At 42.3% G+C, this 21019-nt stretch overlaps 4 protein-coding genes and 1 long non-coding RNA gene across 6 annotated transcripts in view; 4 read left to right on the forward strand and 1 right to left on the reverse strand.

Annotated features, from left to right (window-relative positions):
- LOC105387848 (programmed cell death 6-interacting protein) overlaps positions 1–6921 on the forward strand; it is a 34578-nt gene extending 27657 nt beyond the window's left edge. The window contains exons 10-17 of the mRNA XM_048621783.1: positions 1327–1488; positions 1944–2138; positions 2693–2806; positions 3542–3757; positions 4000–4146; positions 4534–4686; positions 5030–5159; positions 5514–6921. Of these exons, the coding sequence (XP_048477740.1) occupies positions 1327–1488; positions 1944–2138; positions 2693–2806; positions 3542–3757; positions 4000–4146; positions 4534–4686; positions 5030–5159; positions 5514–5725 (1329 nt within the window). The 3' untranslated portion in view covers positions 5726–6921. The remainder of the gene's footprint in view (positions 1–1326; positions 1489–1943; positions 2139–2692; positions 2807–3541; positions 3758–3999; positions 4147–4533; positions 4687–5029; positions 5160–5513) is intronic.
- A 713-nt stretch (positions 6922–7634) lies between these two features.
- LOC105387849 (NADH dehydrogenase [ubiquinone] 1 alpha subcomplex subunit 4-like 2) lies at positions 7635–8995 on the reverse strand. The gene is made up of 3 exons (XM_011558636.3): positions 8834–8995; positions 8311–8457; positions 7635–7777 (listed from the first exon to the last, which is right to left on the reverse strand). The coding sequence occupies exons 1-3, from the start codon at positions 8873–8875 to the stop codon at positions 7727–7729; spliced, it is 240 nt and encodes a 79-aa protein (XP_011556938.1). The 5' UTR covers positions 8876–8995; the 3' UTR covers positions 7635–7726.
- A 77-nt stretch (positions 8996–9072) lies between these two features.
- On the forward strand, positions 9073–14519 carry LOC125488655. Of its 2 annotated transcripts, none has more exons than XR_007266389.1 (2): positions 9073–9180; positions 14380–14519. It is a non-coding gene; the product is annotated as an uncharacterized LOC125488655 (long non-coding RNA). The 2 variants fall into 2 exon arrangements; XR_007266388.1 differs by lacking the exon at positions 9073–9180 and adding an exon at positions 13495–13926.
- LOC125488653 lies at positions 9077–13475 on the forward strand. The gene is made up of 2 exons (XM_048621786.1): positions 9077–9202; positions 9282–13475. Exon 2 carries the CDS (start codon positions 9308–9310, stop codon positions 10640–10642), a length of 1335 nt encoding a protein of 444 aa, XP_048477743.1. The 5' UTR covers positions 9077–9202; positions 9282–9307; the 3' UTR covers positions 10643–13475.
- Positions 14520–14741: 222 nt separating the features above from the next.
- Positions 14742–18538, forward strand: LOC105387850 (MOB kinase activator-like 1). The gene is made up of 5 exons (XM_011558637.3): positions 14742–14901; positions 15152–15318; positions 16368–16595; positions 17165–17328; positions 17738–18538. The coding sequence occupies exons 1-5, from the start codon at positions 14888–14890 to the stop codon at positions 17816–17818; spliced, it is 654 nt and encodes a 217-aa protein (XP_011556939.1). The 5' UTR covers positions 14742–14887; the 3' UTR covers positions 17819–18538.
- Positions 18539–21019: the final 2481 nt, after the last annotated feature.

Below are 21019 nucleotides of genomic sequence, written 5' to 3' on the forward strand. Positions count from 1 at the left end.
GCAGTAGGGATTCTATTAGATTTAAGCAAGGCCTATGACAGAGTATTACATAACATATTATTAAATAAACTATATCGAATAGGTGTAAGGGGCATCGCGTATGAATGGTTTAAATCTTTTCTTAACAACCGATCACAATATGTTGAAATAGAATACCACGATCAAAATACAGGATTAATTAAGAGAATCAAATCTACTCAGTCCTATACAACCAGGTCTATACCTCAGGGAAGCATTCTGGGATGTATACTATTTTTAATCTACATCAATGATCTACCAAACACTATAGAAAACTATTGTACTCTCTTTGCAGATGACACATCAGTAGTCATTCCATGTCAAAATGAATCGTCAATGTATCAACAACTCGATAATTGCTTAACTTTAATAGTAAACTGGCTAAACGCACATAACCTCCAAATAAATTTTAATAAAACAAAAATAATGCAATTCCGACCATATCAAAAATCCCCTTTAAACATAAAATACTCATTTAATAATATAGAAATAGAAAATGTTGATACATACTCACTACTAGGCATTAATATTGACACAAACCTTAACTGGAAAAGCCACATTAATAAAATAGCCTCTAAATTATCTAGATTCACTTATGCACTTTACGAACTAAAAAAAACAACAGATATAAATACAGCAAAAAGTATGTATTACGCGTATGCGCACTCATGGCTTCAATATGGAGTGATCCTCTGGGGTAGTAGTACAGATGCACCTAAACTATTCACATTGCAAAAGAAATGTATAAGAATAATTGCCAACATTAATTCAATGGACAGCTGTAGACCTTACTTTATTGAACACAATATCCTTACTCTAACATCATTATATATCTATCAAGTCTGCTTATTTGTACAAAAAAATATTACCCAATTTCCTATCTATTCAAGACCACAAAACCTACGACCGCGAATTAAATTAGCTATACCTTTCTCTAGCCTTAAAATAGTCCACTCTAGTCCCTTTGCCATGTGTATAAAAATTTACAATAATTTACCGGATGATTTAAAAAAAACTACCAACTTTAATCACTTTCAACAAAATTTAAAAGACTTTCTCACAAAAAAATGTTTTTATACGTTACAAGAGTTTTTAGAATTAGATCAGGCAGTATAGTCATAACCTAAAGAAATTGTAAAAGATATTATAATGTGATGTTCGTCTTGATATATTTATTTAGTTTAATTTAATTTAAGTAATTTGTTGTGCCCTTGCAGGGTTCATGTTTGATACTACTACTTTTATTGTAACATCCTATACTGTACAATATGAATGCAAATAAATATTTTGAATTTGAATTTGAATTTGAACCTCCCCGCCTGCGTAGAAACAGTAGCCCCCGGGTCTCTGCCGGCGTCCATCCGCGGCAAGGCGGCGGCGGTGCGCGGCGCGGGGGGCGCGGGGGGGCTGCGCGCGCGCCAGGCCGAGCTGCCCGCGCTGCTCGCCAGGAACACCGAGCTGCTGGACGAGGTGAGTGCGGGGTGAGGTGGGTGATGAGGTGAGGTGGGGGAGTGAGTGAAATAGACACCCGTGATGAGGTGAGTTGGTCAATTAATGAAATAGACTTAGACACATGATGAGGTGAGTGACTGAATGAATGAAGTAGTCACATGACGAGGTGCGTGAGTGAATGAATTAGACACGGGAAAGAATTATTGGAACGGGTAATAATAAGTCAGTAGAATGTCAATATAAATAATCATGTCATAAGAAAAAGGTCAAAAACCTATTATTCTGAATTAATTATGTTTGCCTACAGTTCAAGAAGAACGCAAAAAGGTACTTACCCTTTTTATAACTTGTCTTTTAATTCGTCAAATTGACGAATTGCCTCTATCTAAACTTTCTCTAAGTATCTTCTATGGACTTTCTAGAACAATATTCACCTAAGAAAAACAAATAAAATCCCCCTCCTTCCCCCCCAGGCCGAGCGCATGCTCCGCGAAGAAGAAGAAGCGGACAACGCTCTCCGCGCACAGTTCGGCGCCCGTTGGACGCGCACAGCGAGCGCACAGCTCACGGCCACCTTCCGAGCCAACGCGGACAAGTATAGGCAGATTATTGACAACGCTGTGCGCGCCGACAAGATTGTGGAGGAGAAGTATAATCAGCATAAGGAGGTGAGTGCTGGGTAGAGATTTGTAGGTTTGTAAATGGCAATTGTGTTTTTATACTGCACAGTCGTGTGCACTTAGTATTATTGACGCCTTGCTAGAAGCTAGCCACCATGAGCGAACCTAACGAAGACGGAGGGTCCAGGATAATTCAATTTCTTTAATCTCTTATAGTGGATTTTGTAGACAAAAACCGTTATTTGTCAAAACGTGCAACGCTTGCTAGGTTACAAATCGTGCTACTTATTCTTTATTTATAGGCATAAATTTAATTTAATTTTTGCATGATTTTTATATTTTGACTAACAATTTTCAACATGTTTTGCTAATTCACTATGGATGTTATATCTGAAAATAAATGTTTAATAATAATAATAAAATATCGGCTTGTATTGTTGCAAAGTAGCTAAAACCAGAGCTATGACCTACCATAGCATCAAGCTGAGCTAGAACCCGTTTCAGCACTAGGAAGACACACGCATTTTTTTTACTTTTTAAAAATAATTTTTTGTGGTGTTTCTATGTTTGTGTGTGAAATAAACATAATTTGTTCCTTCCAGAGTATCTCGCTGCTGAGCGGGTCGGACAGCGAGCTGGAGGCGGGCGTGCCGCGCGCCGGCGGCCCCCGCGCAGACTGCGCCGCGCTCTCCACTCTACGCAAGCTCATGGACGATGTATGTATACCACAGCATCACCATCACTTGACCAGCTCTAGTCACCTACACGCTTAGAAGATCATCGTCATAGTAGTCCGTAATCCAGAGGCCTCTTCTATCCTTTCGCGCGTAGCAATTCGGTTTATTGAAATCGATATACGCTTCTAGGGACGTATTGCGCGTGAGAGGTTATGGAGCGCTACCACGCTGCGCAAACTCATGGATGATGTATGTATACCACGGCATCTTCATCATCAGCACGTCTTCTTATAGTCTTAGGTCTTGTCGAGTGGACGACGTACGTATTGCAGAGTATCTCGCTGCTGAGCGGGTCTATCTAACATACATAACATTCTGTATGATGATGTATGTATACCACGCCAGCACCATCACCATTAGCCCACAATCCAGGGTTGAACAAAGGCCTCCCCTATCCCTTCTTGCGTAATGAACCGGTTTATCATCTGTGTCATCAACAGCCCATTTCTTCTGAGAGTCTTAGGTCTTGTCGCCGTGGTGAAAAGATAAGCCAGGCAGATAAGTAGATTAGGGTGTGTTGGACGAATGATACCAATCCAGCCGACATGAATCCACGGCTGGTCAGAGTGTTTTAGTAACTCATTCAGCCGCCACTGCCTACTGGTGTAAGGTCATCATCCATCAGTTCATCAGCCCATTTATTTGTGTGTGAGAAACTGTGACCTGTTGAAGTATATGATATGTTTTGAAGTATATGAAATGAATTACCCGCAGGTGGAAACCCTAAAAGCGGAGCGCGACGCGATCGAGTGCGAGCTCAAGAGCGTGACCCTCGACATGAAGCAGCAGTTCCTCACGGCACTGGCGGCATCAGGCGCCTTGGACGAGCCCGCGCTCACGGCCGCCGCGCTCGCCGCGCCGCTGACGCCACTGAGACAGCAGGTCCAAGAGACTGTGGCGAGGCAGGAGGAGCTGCTGGTGAAGATACAGGTACGATGTGGGGAGCTGACGCTAAGATATACAATTAACAAGATTTTTAAAAAATGCAGCGCAGTTTTAGGACCCCTTGGACAGACGCGAGACAGCTTTTCGTCTAATGGTGGAGGAGACCATAGCTATAGTTGGCTGGTACAAAATTGCCAAATATTTTAAAAATAAAGCAAGGTCTCTTAAATGTACTATCTTTAAGGTATTTTTTTCCACCCTCTATAACACTCCATCTCCCTTCCCAGGAAGCCCACAAAGCGCTGATGGAAGCCCAAGGCGGCGCGAGCGGGCGCGACGCCGCGCTGGCCCGCCTGTGCGCCGCGCACGACGCATACCAGGAAATAGATAATAATCTGAAGGAGGGCATCAAGTTCTATAATGATCTTACACAGGTAAGCACTACTTATGGGTACTTGGGTAGGAATCTAGGAATACATAATTATGCTCACGACTGTAATCCCCGAAAGGTTAGTCAGAGATGATATGTAAGCGAGCAATCCGCTTTTCGTTGTACGCTTGCACCCACGTCGTAGATCGCGAGCCGTATCGTCGTTTTAGAATAATTACATACAATGCATTTAGGCTACACATCAAAAATCTAGTTGTGCAGGTTCCTTACGATGATTCCCTTCACCGTAAAAGTATGTGGTGTAATGGTGCTATTCATTGAAAACTTTCATTTCCTTCCACAAGTATTCCAAATTACCTCCAGCCAAAACAGTTTTATCTTGGTTCTCTAACATCCATATCACTTAATTCACAACTTGCTTTCCCCACAGCTGCTAGTAGCATTCCAGAACAAGGTCTCCGACTTCTGCTTCGCGCGGCGCACGGAGAAGGAGGAGCTGCTGAAGGACCTCACGCAGGACGCGAGCCGCGCGCCCGCCCGCGCCGCGCCCGAGCCGCCCGCCCACCATGGACAAGTCGAAGAGGTGAGAGACGGAATATAAACATACTGAAATCTCAAAAATAAAATCTAACACCTGACTTGGGGCAAGACTACCATAATATTTGTCTAGCCACACGTGGACTGATAGTCTTACTCCGGTGATTGTCATATACCACCTTACCTTACAAGTGCAGAGCACAAAATGTACATATCGAAGAATGTGTTAAACGGCGTTAAAATACATTATGTTGTGCCAAAACGTCAATTTCGTGGTGAGGAGAGCAAAAATATCCTCTACGGCTGACTTATCTAGGTAGGATATAATAACATGTAGAAAATTACATAAAATACGTATTAGTTTACTAAAGTTAGAAAACCCCTTCCAGCCAGCGGTTATAAAACGCGAGGCGCCGCCGCGCCCCCCGCCCCCCTCCGCCGGGGGTTCTAGCGCCCCCGCCGCGGCCCCCGCCCCCGCCGCCGCCGCCTCGGCGCTGCCATACCCGCAGCAACCACAAGGTAAATATAGATCCTCATATACATGTCATATCTACTCTGGTGACTCCCAGTTAGGACGGAGGAACGACTTTGAGGTCTTGATTTTATTCTGACTTGACCCTGGGAAGGCCAGTGAGATGCTTCAGTGTTTTTGAACTTAGCCTCTACGAATTTGAGTATGTTTTTCACCGAACTGCTAAGAAGATCACAATCTTGTAAATATGCCTTCCGACTTTCGCATATTTTTTTAATTTTCAACCACCAATGAGCATCATATCTAAAGAATTACACCTACCCTAATGATTAACTATACTTTGTAAAATATACCATGAGTCTTAAGAGAGCTGTGTAATACTAACCTCGTCCCCCCCGCAGGCATGCCGCTCCCCTACGCTATGGCCGCGGCCCCCTACCCGTACTACGCGGCGCCCATGCCGGTCTCCTACAACCCGTACGCGACACTCCCGTACCCGCACCACGCGCGCGCGCCTCCCGCGCCGCAGTACCAGCCCTACCAGTACCCGCCGCCGCAGCCCGGCTACCAGCCGCCGCCCGGCGGGTACAACCCGTATGGGCCCCAGCAGTAGAGCGGGGATTGGAACTGTTGACAGCGGAGGTTAAACCTTTTGTATACGGCTAGGGTTGGCATCAATATAAAGTATTTGATAAACAAGTTTTTGGTTGCTTGGTTGATGAAAGGTTTAACCATAGAAACATTGTAAGTGAAGTCAAGTATTTGATAAATCAAGTTTTCGGTATTTATGCTTGGTTGATGAAAGATTTAATAAGTAACCGTAGAAACAAATTGTACTTGTTACAGTTTCGTTTGATTTTCAACAGTTCTGATTTACGATTTCGGTCGTCGTTGTGGAAGAGATGTAGATGCAAGTGGTTTTAAATAAGGCACTACTTATGTATTTTGTAACATTCAGTTTATACTATCATAGATTGTAGAGTTTATGTAGGTTTGATATGATGACGAAGTTACGCTGATGATGGCACTGTTGTACACAGGAACTAGGGTTAAGAACAGGCACAGCAGTAGAAGGTTCTCGGCTAGCGGTGCTATCTGTGCTCTGGACACGCTTTTATACATTTTCGTAATTAAATAAGTTATTTTTTTATTCACAAATCCTTGTGGTTTCTAAACTGCTGCCTTTAGTAGATTTAAAACTTTCTAAAAATGTTATCACTTTGTTATGTTTTAAGGTACTATCGTTAATTTAAATATCTTTAGTAAATTCATAAGATCTTCCGACACACTACAGTAATGTGCCAGGGATATGTAAAGAAAATGTGAATGAAATGTAGTATATCTAACTTATATTGAAATGAATTTTTAATCTCTTATTCATAAATGTTAATAAATCTATTAGGCTCAAAATCAATTAAGTATACTATTATATTTGTCTTGATTATTATTGTATGGGTAAAAATGGTGTTGTGATCAGTAAATTGTCTGAGCTAAGGAAATATTGTGATCGAAAATATGAAAAATTAATATATTTATATAAATCTCCCAAATGACTGCCAACTGGAGGTGGCAACACAATAAGTAATTAAATATAGCATAATATATCTTACACAATATCACATGATGCTAAAGTAATGCCAGAAATCCAATAACGAAAATATATATCATAAATCTCGTGTAACTGTGATTTTTTATAAATCTAGTGTTTATTTATGCCAAATACTTTGTTATTGAAAATCATATGTATGAGCATAGTATAATATCATTTCAATGAATTTGTAAGACAAAGAATAAATAACTTTTTTACAAGGTGTGTTTTATATTTATAGAATAGTAGCTCTTCTATTTATTTATTCTTTGATGGGAAGCAAAATCACACCAAATGGTGGAACTGACGAGGATATCGGGAACCGCATTAACAAAGCCCGTGGAGCTTTTGCCATGTTAAGCCCAGTGTGGAGGTCTTCCGCATTCCGTCTCCAAACCAAGATCCGCCTGTTCAACGCGTGCGTAAAGACCGTTCTCCTCTACGGTTGCGAAACTTGGAAGAAAACGGTTCAAACCACGAACAAGCTACAGGTTTTCGTAAACAGATGCTTACGCAGTATCCTAGGGATCCGTTGGTTTGACTTTGTCTCCAACGAGGAACTTTGGCGCAGAACACATCAAAAACCTGTAGCAGAAACCGTAAAAGAACGCAAATGGAGATGGATAGGACACGTTCTAAGGCGTACTGAAGACGTCCCAAAGGAAGCGCTGACATGGCACCCCGAGGGCGGTAAACGAAGACTCGGCAGACCGCGAGAGACATGGCAGCGCTCTGTGAAAAAGGAAATGGGCCAGGCGGGGATGTCTTGGGCGGATGTCTCTGAGCTGGCCCAAGATCGTAAAGAATGGCGGCGCTTCACTTCGGCCCTTTGCTCCCCAGCGGAGATTGGGAATAAGTAAGTAAGTAAGCTCTTCTCTCATTCCATGCCTGGCCAAGGTGATCGTTTTCATAACTAATCAATAAAAGTCCAATATTAAGTTATCACATAATCACTATTTATTAAATTAATGTTCTATACTTCACAGAGTTTTTGATTAACGAGAGTACATATCTTAAGCAGGCAACTTAAAATTTGGGAGCCGGGGAACCCTCAGAGTAGTCGCGGGTGGCCATGAACTGTAAGAAACAACAAAATCACTTGAAAATATACAAGAAAGCCATTAACAAATATGCAGATGCAAGAGCCAAGGAATTTGTTATTGTCTAAAAGTTCATAACAATAGAGTTTATTTTAATTCATTAAAGGGAAATCAGTCAATCTGCTGCTCACTAGATCTAGTATAGATCATTATCATTCTTATTCAGTGTTTTGACTTCTAATAATACCAGGGAAATGGAGTTTTATCAATAAACAATCCAATTCAACCATAATCACCTTTTCAAAGTTTTATTACTATACTTTTTCTTTAGGCACTGAGGGAACTGAGTCAAAATTCAAAAACCTGATATTGAAAGAGTTCATCTCTGGCATATAGATGAACTACCTAATTTAGCTTTGTAATACCTTTCAAGTTTCATAACTTAAGTTTTGATAAGACTGGGGTGCTAAACACCCTTAAAACATCAGTTAGTCTCAAATTTGCTATATTTACACATAAGACACTGTTCTTGGGAGCCAATGTATGTACAGTAGGGACCCTACTACACACCTTGTACTGCTTGTTCCTGTACTCCTCCCAGGGCTCGGGGTTGGCGTGCTTCTGCCAGGAGACGTCGGGCGAGCGCAGCGCCAGGCGCGCCAGGTAGAACACAGCGCCGCCGCAGCCCAGCGCCGTGCACACGTACAGCGGGATCAACTGCAGAACCACACAGGCATATGAGATATCTATCTAAGTCAGATAAGACATCTAAATATCTGTCTATCGTGGCGAGCTGATTTTCCGCATTTAATCTCTACGGTGGACTATGTGTGTAATGCCTACGGGGTGACTAGCTGTTAAGCCAGCCAAGCTCACACCAGAAAGCCAGATGTATGTTGAGAGTTGTAAACCTTGTTATCAAATGCCGATCACACGCTAATAGGGAAAACACGTCATTCTAATGCGTAATAGAGTGTAGATTAGCAAGTCTGAAGATAAATGTCTAGGTAATAGATCAATAAAAACACTCGATACATTGATAGGTTAGTTATGTAAGAAGTGTTGAACTAACAAAAATAAAGTGTTTACTTACAGCCTTGTGCTTCTTCAAGCTCTGGATGCTAAGGCCCTGCATTTTAGATGTTTCTAATACTCTTTTTTTAGCACTTTACGACGGAATCGACGAGTAATCCCAAGGAAAATTCTCAAATTTTCAAGAATTAACGTCAATAAAATCTGTCAAGCAAGTCAAAGACTGCTGTCATTTGTCAAAGTGACTTTTGGTGATACCCTTCTTAAATAGAAATTTGTACTATCCACGTAATAAAACGCTTCAGATTCCGTTTCGAGCGTAACTAGGGTACCCACGTGGTCCTAATTATCAGCGCGATTTCGAGCCTTTTCTGTGCCAATTTACAGTGTTAATACTTGTTTGTTGTAGTAAGTGTGGTGGTGGTTAGTGGTAAGTGTTGTGTTCGTCCGTAAACTCGTATTTTAGCTCCATTTCAATATAATGGAGCACCACTCGGATCGGCCCCCAGATCCTGATCCCCCAGATGATCAACAGATGTCTTCCTCACCTGATATACTCACGGACTCTTCCCAGGAGACGCGAAAGCGCCCTAGGGATGATGAACAAAGTTCAACACCAAAAGGTAAGCGTGTTATTGTCGACCCCGACTTAGCATCCGCAAGCATACAAACCATATTCACGCACCCTAGTCTCGACGCCACCAAGGTGTACGACGACTCTGACCCCGGCCCATTCATCGTACATGTCACCCAGGAAAGCTCGTCGGGAAGTACAGCTCCAGCTGCTTCATCCCCGCTTAGGGCTATCAAGTTCGGTCAATTTTTGTACAAAAATAAAATTTCCGACATCACAAGGGATGGTGTCAAAATGACAGGCCGCAACAGGGTCACTGTAGAATTTAGGTCTGCGGAGGCAGCCAATGGATTTATCAAGCATCCTGCCCTGACTACAAACAAATTTAAGGCTGTAATTCCAACCTACCACATCACCCGGATGGGTGTTGCTAGGCGAGTACCACTTGATCTCTCCATGGATGAGTTTGTAGGTTCCTTGGACCTCCCGGCTGGCTGTGGTATTGTCCTAAAAGCCCGGAGAATTAGCCGAAAAGTAGTTAACAACGGAAATACTTCCTACGTCCCCACTCAGACCATTGTCATCACCTTTAGAGGTCAACTTCTCCCAGAGAAAATTTTCTCCTACCGTGCAGCGGTAGAAATTGAAAGGTATACTTACCCGACAATTCAGTGCCATGCTTGCTGCAGGTTTGGCCATATGAAGGCTAGTTGCCGGTCCAAGCCTCGCTGCTACAAGTGTGCCCAGCCACACTTGGGTGAGACTTGCGATGCCGACCCTCCCACTTGCATCTACTGTTCCGGAAGTCATGCCTCCACTAGTAAAAATTGTCCTGAGCAAGCCAGACAGAAATCCATTAAAGTCATTATGTCGCAGGACAGCATCTCTTTCGCTGAAGCCGATGCTCGACTTCCTAAGAGCAGAAAATCATTTGCTGAAGTTACTGCTTCACAACCTATTGGCCCACCTGCAAACAAATCATACAAAAAGACTGTATACACACAGCGTAGGCCTAGGTCTCCCCTCAGTCCTGGTTACGACAGACTTGCCCATCAGGCACTTATCTCTTCCCCATCTTCCTCACTTCCTAATGGAAGTGCCCTCAACTCTATCACTTCTATCACCCCTAATGACAACTTATTAGACAATCTTCTTTCCTTAGTTGTTAGTCTGCTGGCTAAATTCAGCGACACAATACCGCCCCACGTTGCCCTAAAACTCAAGGAACTTACATCCTTCACCCAGAATGGCTCTGAACCCGATCCGGGTCCTCCAGTGGAATGCTCAGAGCCTTAAAAGTAAATCACATGAATTACTCACTCTCATTGACAATATCAAGCCCGTTGTCGTTGCCATCTCGGAGTCATGGCTAGCGCCAGGTTCTCGTTTCCGAGTTCCGGGCTACTCGTGTCTGCGGGATGACAGGGATGACGGGTTTGCTGGGTGCGCTTTACTTGTGAAGCGTTCCCTTATCTTCTCCTCTATCCCTACCCCCCCTCACGGACAGGAATTTAATGTTGTGGCTCTTAGGGCTTTAGACATTACTTTCGTGTCCGTGTATTTCCCTAATCCTCATCCCTCTCTGCTTCCATCTTTTTATAACATCATTTCTTCCCTCCCCCAACCTCTCCTGATCATGGGGGACTTTAACGCCCATCATACCTCATGGGGTTCTTATCACACCGACGCTTTTGCAATCGCCCTCTTAGACATGCTTGATACCTTAGATGTTTGTATTTTAAATGACGGCTCTCCTACCCGTCGAGTCCTTCCACGTCAGAACCCAAAAAGTGCTGTTGATCTCACTTTTTCTTCTCCTCTTCTTTCAACATCAATATTCTGGAGGGTCCTCCCAAATACTTTTGGGAGTGATCATTTTCCAATTTCTATTACTATACCTAACAGAACTAGCGTTCCTGCTGATTCATGTGCCTTCCCAAGATACATGATAGGTAGGAATGACTGGTCCACATTCATCACCTCTGTTGAAGATAAACTTGATCTGATCCAACCCTGTTCCAGTGACAACTTTCTTGGTAACTATGAACTATTCGAAAAAGCTCTCACATCCTCTGCTAAAAATAAAAAATCTCGTAAGGGCCTAAGAGTCTCACCACCTTGGTGGGATTCTGACTGCACTTCGGCTATTGAAGATCGAAAAAACGCAGAGGATGTTTATCTAGCTAATATGAGCATGGAAAATTTCATAAGTTACAAAAGAATAGCCGCACGAACCAAACGGCTTCTTAAAAAGAAAAAGAAACAGGGTTGGATCAGATTTTGTGAAAATCTTTCTCCTAGGTCTCCCTCCTCTCTGGTGTGGAGATACATTCGGCGATATCGCGGTTCCCTTAATGTCGAAGATATCTTATGCAACGATCCCTCTCTATGGCTAGAAGGGTTCAGCGATAAACTGGCTCCACCTTATGTCCCACACTCTAGTGCTCTCCGCCCCCCACCAGCTCCCTTACCATCTTCAGACAGGTTGGATTCTCCATTCTCTATGGATGAACTTCAATCTGCTTTATCTGGCTTAACCGATTCTTCTCCAGGTATTGATGGCATTCCATACTCTTTCCTTTCAAAATCAAGCCTCAAGGTCAAGTGCTTCTACTTGGAGCTGATAAACTACTTTCTTGAGTATGGAGTTACTCCATGCTCTTGGAGTAAGCAAATAGTCGTTCCCATATTGAAGGCCGGAAAAGACCCCCGTGACCCTAACTCCCGACGTCCAATCGCCCTCTCCTCTGCTTTGTCGAAAATCTTGGAACACATGATTAAATGCAGGCTGGAATGGTTAGTTGAAAACAGGGGAATCCTCGCTAAAACCCAGTTTGGTTTTAGGAAAGGTATGAGCACCCTAGACAGCCTTGCAATTCTTACTACAGATATTCACATCGCATTTAAGAGGAAAGAATACCTTGTGGGTGTCTTTCTTGACATAGCGTCTGCCTACGATAACGTCCTTCTTCCTGTGCTCAGGCAGAAAATGCGCCAGCTGAGCATTCCAGTGAAGCTTACCCGTTTGGTTTGCAGCCTATTCATGGAGAGATCTATCTACATAAAATCCCCTTCGACCTTGGACTCCCCAAAATTTGTATGGAAAGGCCTTCCCCAGGGATCGGTCTTAAGCCCCCTTCTTTACAGTCTTTATACTTATGATCTTGATAAATCCGTTGACTGCTTTTGCGACATTCTACAGTACGCCGACGACCTGGCTCTCTATTATGCATCTCCTTCGTTAGAAGAGACAAATGTACAGCTGAACCTGGCGCTTAGGTACCTCACGGATTGGCTGGATGGTCATGGGTTATCTCTCTCCCCCCCAAAATGCACAGCAGTTGTATTCACCAGAAAACGCCACATCCCTGATGTCGATCTCGTTATTGGAGAAGATACAATTGCTGTAGCCAACAAAGTGAAATTTTTAGGCGTTATTTTAGATTCACGATTATCGGGAACCCATCACATGAATTATGTGGCTCAGAAGTGCGAGAGGGGCGTCAACGTCCTTAGATCTCTGTCGGGCGTATGGTGGGGGTCTCATCCCTACTCACAGAAACTCTTGTACAATGCTATTGTTCGAAGTCATTTCGATTATGCTTCCTTTGTACTGGACCCCTGTAACAAGGCTGCATTGGAAAAACTCGACAAAATACAGTACAAGTGTCTTCGTATTATATCGGGTGCGATGAGATCTTCTCCCACCAATGCCCTGCAGGTGGAGTGCGTTGATCCCCCTCTTTCACTCCGGAGGCGGTATTTGTGTGATCGTTTCTTCTTCAAAATTTGGCAATCCGACTCTCACCCCTTATTGGCCAAGCTTGATACCCTTAGGCGGTTATGTAACTCCCAAGAAAACCATGGTCTTTCTTTCCTCCTTAAAACATTCATTTTTTGCACTAACCTCCCTCATCCCACTGTGAAATTTAAAACTAACCCCCTTTTCGAAGTCCCCTATGACACCCTAGTTTTTCAACCCAACATAGCCCTGGATTTGGGCATCAGAAAGGACTCCCCTGGGGCTGATAGAGCCCTAAATGAGAAACTCAATACTGAGTGGCCGGACTGGCTCCCCATCTACACCGATGCCTCTAAATTATCTGAAGATGGCAACGTGGGTTTAGCTGTATGGCTGCCCGGATACAGGGTTGTGTTGAGTTTCAAGTGTCCTCCTGAAACCTCGGTCTTCACGGGCGAGGCAACAGCTATCTTAGAAGCTCTTCTCTACACTGAGTCCCACAAATTAAATAAAACTATCATTTTATCAGATTCGGCCAGCTGTTTACAAGCTATCATCGCTTATCCATTTAAATCTAAATCAAAATTTCCAATAATTCTCAAAATTAGAGAAACTCTTCATCGCTGTGTGACTCAGGGTATTGAGGTAGCTATTGCCTGGATTCCCGGACACAGTGGCATCATTGGTAATGAGTGTGCAGATTCCTTCGCTAAGGAAGCCGTTAGCTTGGGCCTGGATACTCATTACCAAAACTTCGCTCATGACCTTGCCTCGCTCGCAGGTCCGAGGCTAGATAGATCCTGGAAAGTGTCCTGGGACACTTCCAGGAATCTCAAAGGTAAGTTCTACTCCAACATTCAACCCCATATCCCCAAAAGGCCATGGTTTTCTAGAGCAAGATTCCTTGATAAACCTGCTACCTCCACTATTTGCAGGCTCCGTCTGGGTCATGCGTGCACCCCTGTGCACCTGGCTAGGATTCGGGTGCGTGATAGTTCTGTATGTGACTGCGGTACCAGCGAAGGATCTGTTGATCATCTTTTCTTTGAGTGTCCCAATCTTCAAACCTCCCTCCACGATTTCCTCCCCCCATCCATTCCTAAACCTGTAAATATTAATTATCTACTAACACTTGTACATACTCCAGTTGCTAACATTCTGTACAGATTTCTCAAGACTAATAATAATTATTAAACTGTAAATTTGTATATTGTCATTATATATACTAAAACTATACTAACCCCTATTTGTGATGTCCTGTATATATAATGTGTTTGTCTATTTGTTCCAGGTATTAACCCTGTAAATATATCTAAATTACCGTAAAGACAGCTATAATATACATGTGTGTTCCTTATTACTATTGAATTTGGCGGAATTTGCTGTGTCAGTCACACACGGCATAGTGCCACAACCAAAGATTGATTGATTGATTAAAACGCTTCATTCGTGCTTATATGTTCCTTGAACCTGTGCAAGGAACATAAAGTAAACATAGGCAGCAGCACCCCTCGTACTGAAAACGTGCAAAGCTACGGTCTATGTGCAAAATGGTTTTGACGGGAGTACGATGAACGTCTATTGTTTTTTGTTTATAATAAAAAAGGGTAGAATTTTTTGTGAGCAAATTGAGAAGGGCCACCCTAGACAGTGACAATTAAAAAGTAAAAATGCAATAAACTTTTGACAGGACCAAGTGCATTAAATTTTGATTTTTCTAACCTATTTATTTTAATGATTTGGTGCTATTTTAGGTACATAAACATTAGTTTATAGCGAAGAACACAACAATTACCACAATGAGCTTCCTATTGTAAGTACAAACCATCATGTTATGGTCGTAAAAAGTATCTATTTATATCTGAGCAGCTCTTCCGCTGTGCGCGCTGACGTTTTGTTTACGTTCGTTGTGATGCCTCCGCAAGTCTATAAAAGTCCATTTAGATCAGGAGGCGTTGCCCTATCGGCCCTCCACTCATACCAGCTCTATTTAATTACTAAAACGCTAAATATTCGCCCCAAAAGTGTTCCAGTGTTCCATGCGTATTGGTGTTGTGTTTCAGCGGCAGTCGGTCGAACAAGACGTTCAAGCCGAAGAAGAACATCCCCGAGGGCACGCACCAGTACGACCTGATGCGGCACGCGGCGGCCACGCTGGGCTCCGGCAACCTGCGCCTCGCCGTCATGCTGCCCGAGGGCGAGGACCTCAACGAGTGGGTCGCCGTCAACAGTCAGTATACCTGTGTTGAAGCTTCATTTATTATAGTTATGATGGCACGTCCTGTCCCTTATTGAGGGAATCTAAGTGGAGTTAAGCTTTAAGTGAAACCAAGAAGTTATTGATGTTAACTGGACCATCACCCAAAACAACAAAAGGATGAAAAGAACATAACATTTAATAAAGACTGAATGTCAATGGCTGATTAGAAACTGGACATACAGGACAAAACACCATGAAGCTTGACCTATTTATTTATTTAAAAAGGTAAAAGCAGGGTCTTCTCTAACAAACAAAGATCACCTAGCTAGACAAGTGTGGGGTGAGATCTAGATTGTTTGTCTATAGAGGTGTAGTGGTTCTAATCTGAACCACCATATTTAAATAAATGAAGTACCTAATTTCATGTACTTTCTTCATGATCTTAATTCTGTACCTCAGAGGTAATCAGTAATAAGTCCACTTTTTGACAAAAAAAAGTGGACTGTACTGTTTACCTCTGAAGAACTGATTTAATATTTAGCTGTTTGGTCTGACTCTGGTGATTAATTGTGAATATCTGATATTCCTTTCATTGTAATTATATTCTCAAAAAAGTATTGTTAAGCATGACATCCAAGCATGTTTCTCTAGTTTATAAAGTATATTATGTTTGTGGTATACCCACAAATTTATGTTGTTCTATGAAGTTAAGATACAATTATCAGAATAATATAACAGAATATATTTAAAGGGGTTCACCAAACCAATTAATATGAATACTTTATTATGAGTACATCAGACAATACAGCTTTGTTTTATCTAAAATGGAGTTAGAAGCTTCCCGTGTGTCCATGAGTCAGCTACAGGATATTGATAACATGTACCACCATTGTTGTCATTGTTGTTACAATACTCATCCAATTTCTATGTGACCTCTAAAACAAATATTTTTTTTTTCCCTAAGTATTCTTTAGATATTTAGGATGCCCTGCCTTTTACAGAAACTATGTACATTTTTAAAATAAAAAAAAATACACAATATCAGTATCTCCCTAACTCCAATTTTAATCCCATTCCAGCGGTAGACTTCTTCAACCAGATCAACATGTTATACGGCACAATCACAGAGTTCTGTACGGAAGACACCTGTGCGGTGATGTCTGCGGGGCCCAAGTACGAGTACCACTGGGCCGACGGGCAGACGGTGAAGAAGCCCATCAAGTGCTCCGCGCCCAAGTACATTGACTACCTGATGACCTGGGCGCAGGACCAGCTGGACGATGAGACACTGTTCCCCTCGAAAATTGGTAAGTGTTTGATACTTACTTCTCTAAGGAGCATAACCACTGAATACCTGTGTATTGGTTACTATGGCCTATGGCACAATGTTAAATAATACTCCTGAGTCCTGCCACTAAACTCATTCAGGCACCCAAGGTCTTGTATACATCGTTTTTTTCTTTAAGACCGCCAGCTGTTTTCCCGAGAAAGAGTAACAAACATCAATGTTATCTCACATTTATTATATTAGTATGTGGAATTAATAAACTATTCCAGCATTGGCGACATTGCAATACAAAATACACATGGAAGATTTTTATGGCTTTCTAACTTTGACGGAAAAATGGGACAGAAACGTTAAACTTGGAACAGCTGAACCGATTTTCGTTTAGTTCGGTTTTCGGATAATAGATAATGTTACCAGTGTTCTTAGCCATATTTTATAAAAATCGGTGTAGCCCTTCAAAAGATATGCGACTTTTTGTGTTCAATGCCGGGGTTTTTAGATCTTGAGTATTTGGCCAGGCTAGATACCTCTTCTATTAACAGTAATAAAGTTGACATTGGTTTACCGTACTACCACGTTTTCCCTCAGGCGTCCCGTTCCCCAAGAACTTCCTGTCCATGGCGAAGACGATCCTGAAGCGGCTGTTCCGCGTGTACGCGCACATCTACCACCAGCACTTCCCGCAGGTGGTGCAGCTCGGCGAGGAGGCGCATCTTAATACCTCCTTCAAGCACTTCATCTTCTTTGTGCAGGTACCGTGTAGCGCCTGTATTATAGATGAACCATAGTCGACCGAATGGTGTGGTGATGACCCTAAATGCTATGTTGAAGGTCCCGGGTACGATCCCGACAGGCGCAGATATTTGATATACTCAGGTCTATGTTTATTTGTACTCAGATATTTGTACTATATCTAGAATCTACTCTAAAATAATTTAGACATAAAAGTAGGATGCCACAAATATGAACTATATCCCATTCCACGGGGAAAGACATCTGACAGAACCCTTATTACATTCGAATAAGGGTAGTTTTTGTCTGTATCAGATGTCTTTCCCCGTACTATGTGTAGGGGAAAGGTTTTTTACCTTTTCATGGTGGTATTGAAATTAATTTCAATTTATCAGATATAAGATACCTAATATAATGTGAATTTGCCAGGAGTTCAACCTGATCGAGCGGCGGGAGCTGGCGCCGCTGCAGGAGCTGATAGAGAAGCTGACGGCCAAGGACGCGCGATAGTGGCGCCCCCACGACACCAGGCCGCGGCCACGACGCCGGCGGGCGGAGCGGCGGACACAGACTAAACACTAGTATTATTTACTCTGTGGAGTCGGAGATTTGTAAGTAATTCTCCGCCATAGAATAAGTAATACTCCGCCCGCTGGCGTCGTGGACGCGGCGAAACTCACTCACAGCGACACTAATACTCCCCTCTCTTTCTAACGGCGATTATGTTGCCAGGTTACTTCAGTAATCATAAATATGAATTTAAAATCATTTTCTTATACATTACATCCATCCTGACGTCCCTCAGCAGGGATAGGGCTTTTTCATATATTTTTATTTATTATAAATATGTAAGTACTAAGTTCCACTCATGAGAGAAAACTACGTGAACTTGTACATTTATTTTCCTTTTTATATTGATTTGCGAGTGGCGATTTAACAACCTGGCAACCCTACATGACTGTGTGCCTAGCTTTAACCCCCTTGGCCGACCGAATTTATTTTTGTAGCGGTTATTTTTGAAAAGGAGATTGAAAACCCCATTGTAATATTATAGAACAGTTGCTAATAGTTATGTATTAGTTAATTAATACATCACTATTGTCTAGTGTCCTAAACTTCAAACTGCTTTTTCTACAACTAACAATATTTAAAGCCTATTGCAATAATTCTATCTACTGATGACTATGATTTTGTCACCTAAAAAATAACTGCTAATCGTCGAGAGATAGAGTTATTGAAACTACACTCGCGAGCAACCAAATCGACTCAAGCCTTGACGGCGCAAACATACATTAATACAAGTAAAATTATGAATAGAAATAATAAAAATGATATGTCATTTAAAAGCTTAAGATGTCAGCTTTAATTTGATATCATTATTATTGAAATCCATTCATCATTTTTGAAATAAATGATGTCTGAACGCAATTGTAGGAAAAACGGGAATTTAGGAAAAAAGGGTATGGGTATCGTATTATACAAATTAAACAAAAAATGTTAAGATAAAAATTTATTTATTTAAATCAATACTTTGTATTGCCCCCTCTTGCCCTAATTACAGCCTGCAGCCTGTTTCTCATAGACCTTATCAACTTTTTGACAGTTTCCTGAGGAATGCCGTCCCACTCCTCTAATAAAGCTGTCTTCAGCTCGTCCACGCTTGCAGGGACTGGATTCCTGGCCCGAACTCTTCTTTTGAGCTCGTCCCATAAGTGTTCGATGGGATTCAGGTCAGGACTGAGCGCAGGCCAGTCCATCGTGCGCAATTCCTTCTCTCTCAGAAACTGCCGACTGACTCGTGCCGTGTGGCAGCGGGCATTGTCGTGCATTAGCACGAAGTCTTCACCGACAAATTCTGCATAGGGCACAACATGACCGAGTAGAATGTCGGTGATGTACCGATCAGCTGTTAACCCGCCTCCTCGGCCGCCTCCAGGCACGAAAACAAGTGCGGTTTTTCCCTCTAGAGAAATACCAGCCCACATCATGCAGGAACCGCCGCCATATGCTACTGTTTCAGCGAAACAACATTGGGCAAATCGTTCCCCCGGACGCCGGTAGACCCGGCCTCTCCTGTCACTGCCATGCAGACACACTCTGCACTCATCAGTAAACAGGACCGACCGCCATTGCGCAATGCTCCAATCGAGATGCTCTCGAGCAAACTGAAGACGCGCTTGTCGGTGGCCTGCAGTCAATTTGGGGCCTGATGCAGGTCTTTTTGGTGTCAAGTTGGCTTCCTTCAAGCGTCTTCTCACTGTCCACTCGCTGACAGCCACTTGTCGTACACGTCTCAGTTCTTGCTGCACATCAACGCCCGTAAGGTGTCGATTGCGCAGCGAGGTTGAGACAATGAAGCGGTCGTCTCTCTCTGAAGTGCAGCGGTGGCGGCCCGTTCTTGGTCTTCGATTGAAGGCACCAGTCTCTTGGAACCGTCTGTATACTCGGGATACAGCAGACTGGCTCAAGTGGAGCTGGGCAGCGACTGCTCGCTGACTTAACCCTTGTTGCAGCAAGGCAACAACTTGAGCAGCTTCTTCTGGTGTGGTATCCATGGGTTTGCGAAAACAAGGAATACAATGCAACGAGATGTGTACCGGTCAACTTGCAACAAGCGACTGATAAGGTACACCGGATGTGGAAAGGTTTTATAGCGGGATCAGGTAGCGCAAGGCGTGGATTCCTAATGAGGTAATTAACACTGACGGGCAATTAAAATGCGTCATTAAATCTGCGCTTAGTTTTTTTTTATGGTATTGATCTTAATTGAAAGCCTAATTCTTCAGCTTTCGAATGACATATCACTTTTATATTTACCATTTATCGTTTTAGGAAAATCAATGTATATGTGCGCCGTGAAGGCTTGAGTCGATTTGGTTGCTCGCGAGTGTAGCAGTTCTAGATTAGAGAAGTGTGAATATGAACTTTGTGATACTCGTATGGAAATGATAGTTATAAATGATTGTCCAATGCACGCTAGCAACGTCAGAATAACTGGCGACCTTGTATAAGGATCCTGTTAGAATAGTTAGGGCACGTCTAGATTAGGCTCAGTCAGACAGTTTGTTGAATATGAGACTAATCGGAACCCCGTGGCACTCAGATTCTGTCGTATTATTGCTGTGTGCAATGCCTCAACCAACTCAATAGGAGTCTTAGATAAAGATATGGGTTTCCTATACAAATTAACCAACAATATAAGAGTATAAATGAGTTTTATATATCTTTCAAATGACTTTAGATTTGATACGAAGCTATAACTGATTACCTTTAAGGATTATAGACACTGTTGTGGTATTTTTTTCATCAGTGATAGGTTTAAGTTAGATTTACATTTACGAGGCAAAGCGCCTGCAATATACTTATGTGCTATTTGTAAATTAGTTAGTTCCTTATTTATTTATTGTGATGATTACTGATAGATACATGCGTTGAGTGTATTTCAACTATTTTGTTTGACAATTCTGTGTAATTATTATAATCTCAATTACTATTTAGTTAAAAGCATTATTTTGCATTTAATATTATGTTATTGTAATCAACGAGTGTTCCAATTGATCTGAGGACGGTCGTTTTATGAGTTCGCTTATGTAATATTACGCAAATAAATAAAATGAAAAATCAAGCTTAACTTTTTTTTCTACAATATATGTAGGTATAATAATCCTAATCCTAACTATATTATAAATGCGAAAGTAACTGTCTGTCTGT

The sequence above is a fragment of the Plutella xylostella genome, chromosome 6 (genome assembly GCF_932276165.1).
Source record: "Plutella xylostella chromosome 6, ilPluXylo3.1, whole genome shotgun sequence".
In the NCBI taxonomy this organism is placed as follows: Eukaryota; Metazoa; Arthropoda; class Insecta; order Lepidoptera; family Plutellidae; genus Plutella; species Plutella xylostella.

Bases quoted from the DNA above. Each gene is read 5' to 3' on its own strand.
- LOC105387849 (XM_011558636.3), bottom strand. From the start codon at position 8,875: ATGCAGGGCCTTAGCATCCAGAGCTTGAAGAAGCACAAGGCT. The intron at 8,458-8,833 runs GTAAGTAAACAC...GTGGTTCTGCAG, and splicing joins GCTTGAAGAAGCACAAGGCT to TTGATCCCGCTGTACGTGTG. The intron at 7,778-8,310 runs GTGTGTAGTAGG...TGTTTCTTACAG, and splicing joins ACAGGAACAAGCAGTACAAG to TTCATGGCCACCCGCGACTA.
- LOC125488653 (XM_048621786.1), top strand. From the start codon at position 9,308: ATGTCTTCCTCACCTGATATACTCACGGACTCTTCCCAGGAGACGCGA.
- LOC105387850 (XM_011558637.3), top strand. The intron at 15,319-16,367 runs GTCAGTATACCT...ATCCCATTCCAG, and splicing joins CGAGTGGGTCGCCGTCAACA to CGGTAGACTTCTTCAACCAG. The intron at 16,596-17,164 runs GTAAGTGTTTGA...GTTTTCCCTCAG, and splicing joins ACTGTTCCCCTCGAAAATTG to GCGTCCCGTTCCCCAAGAAC.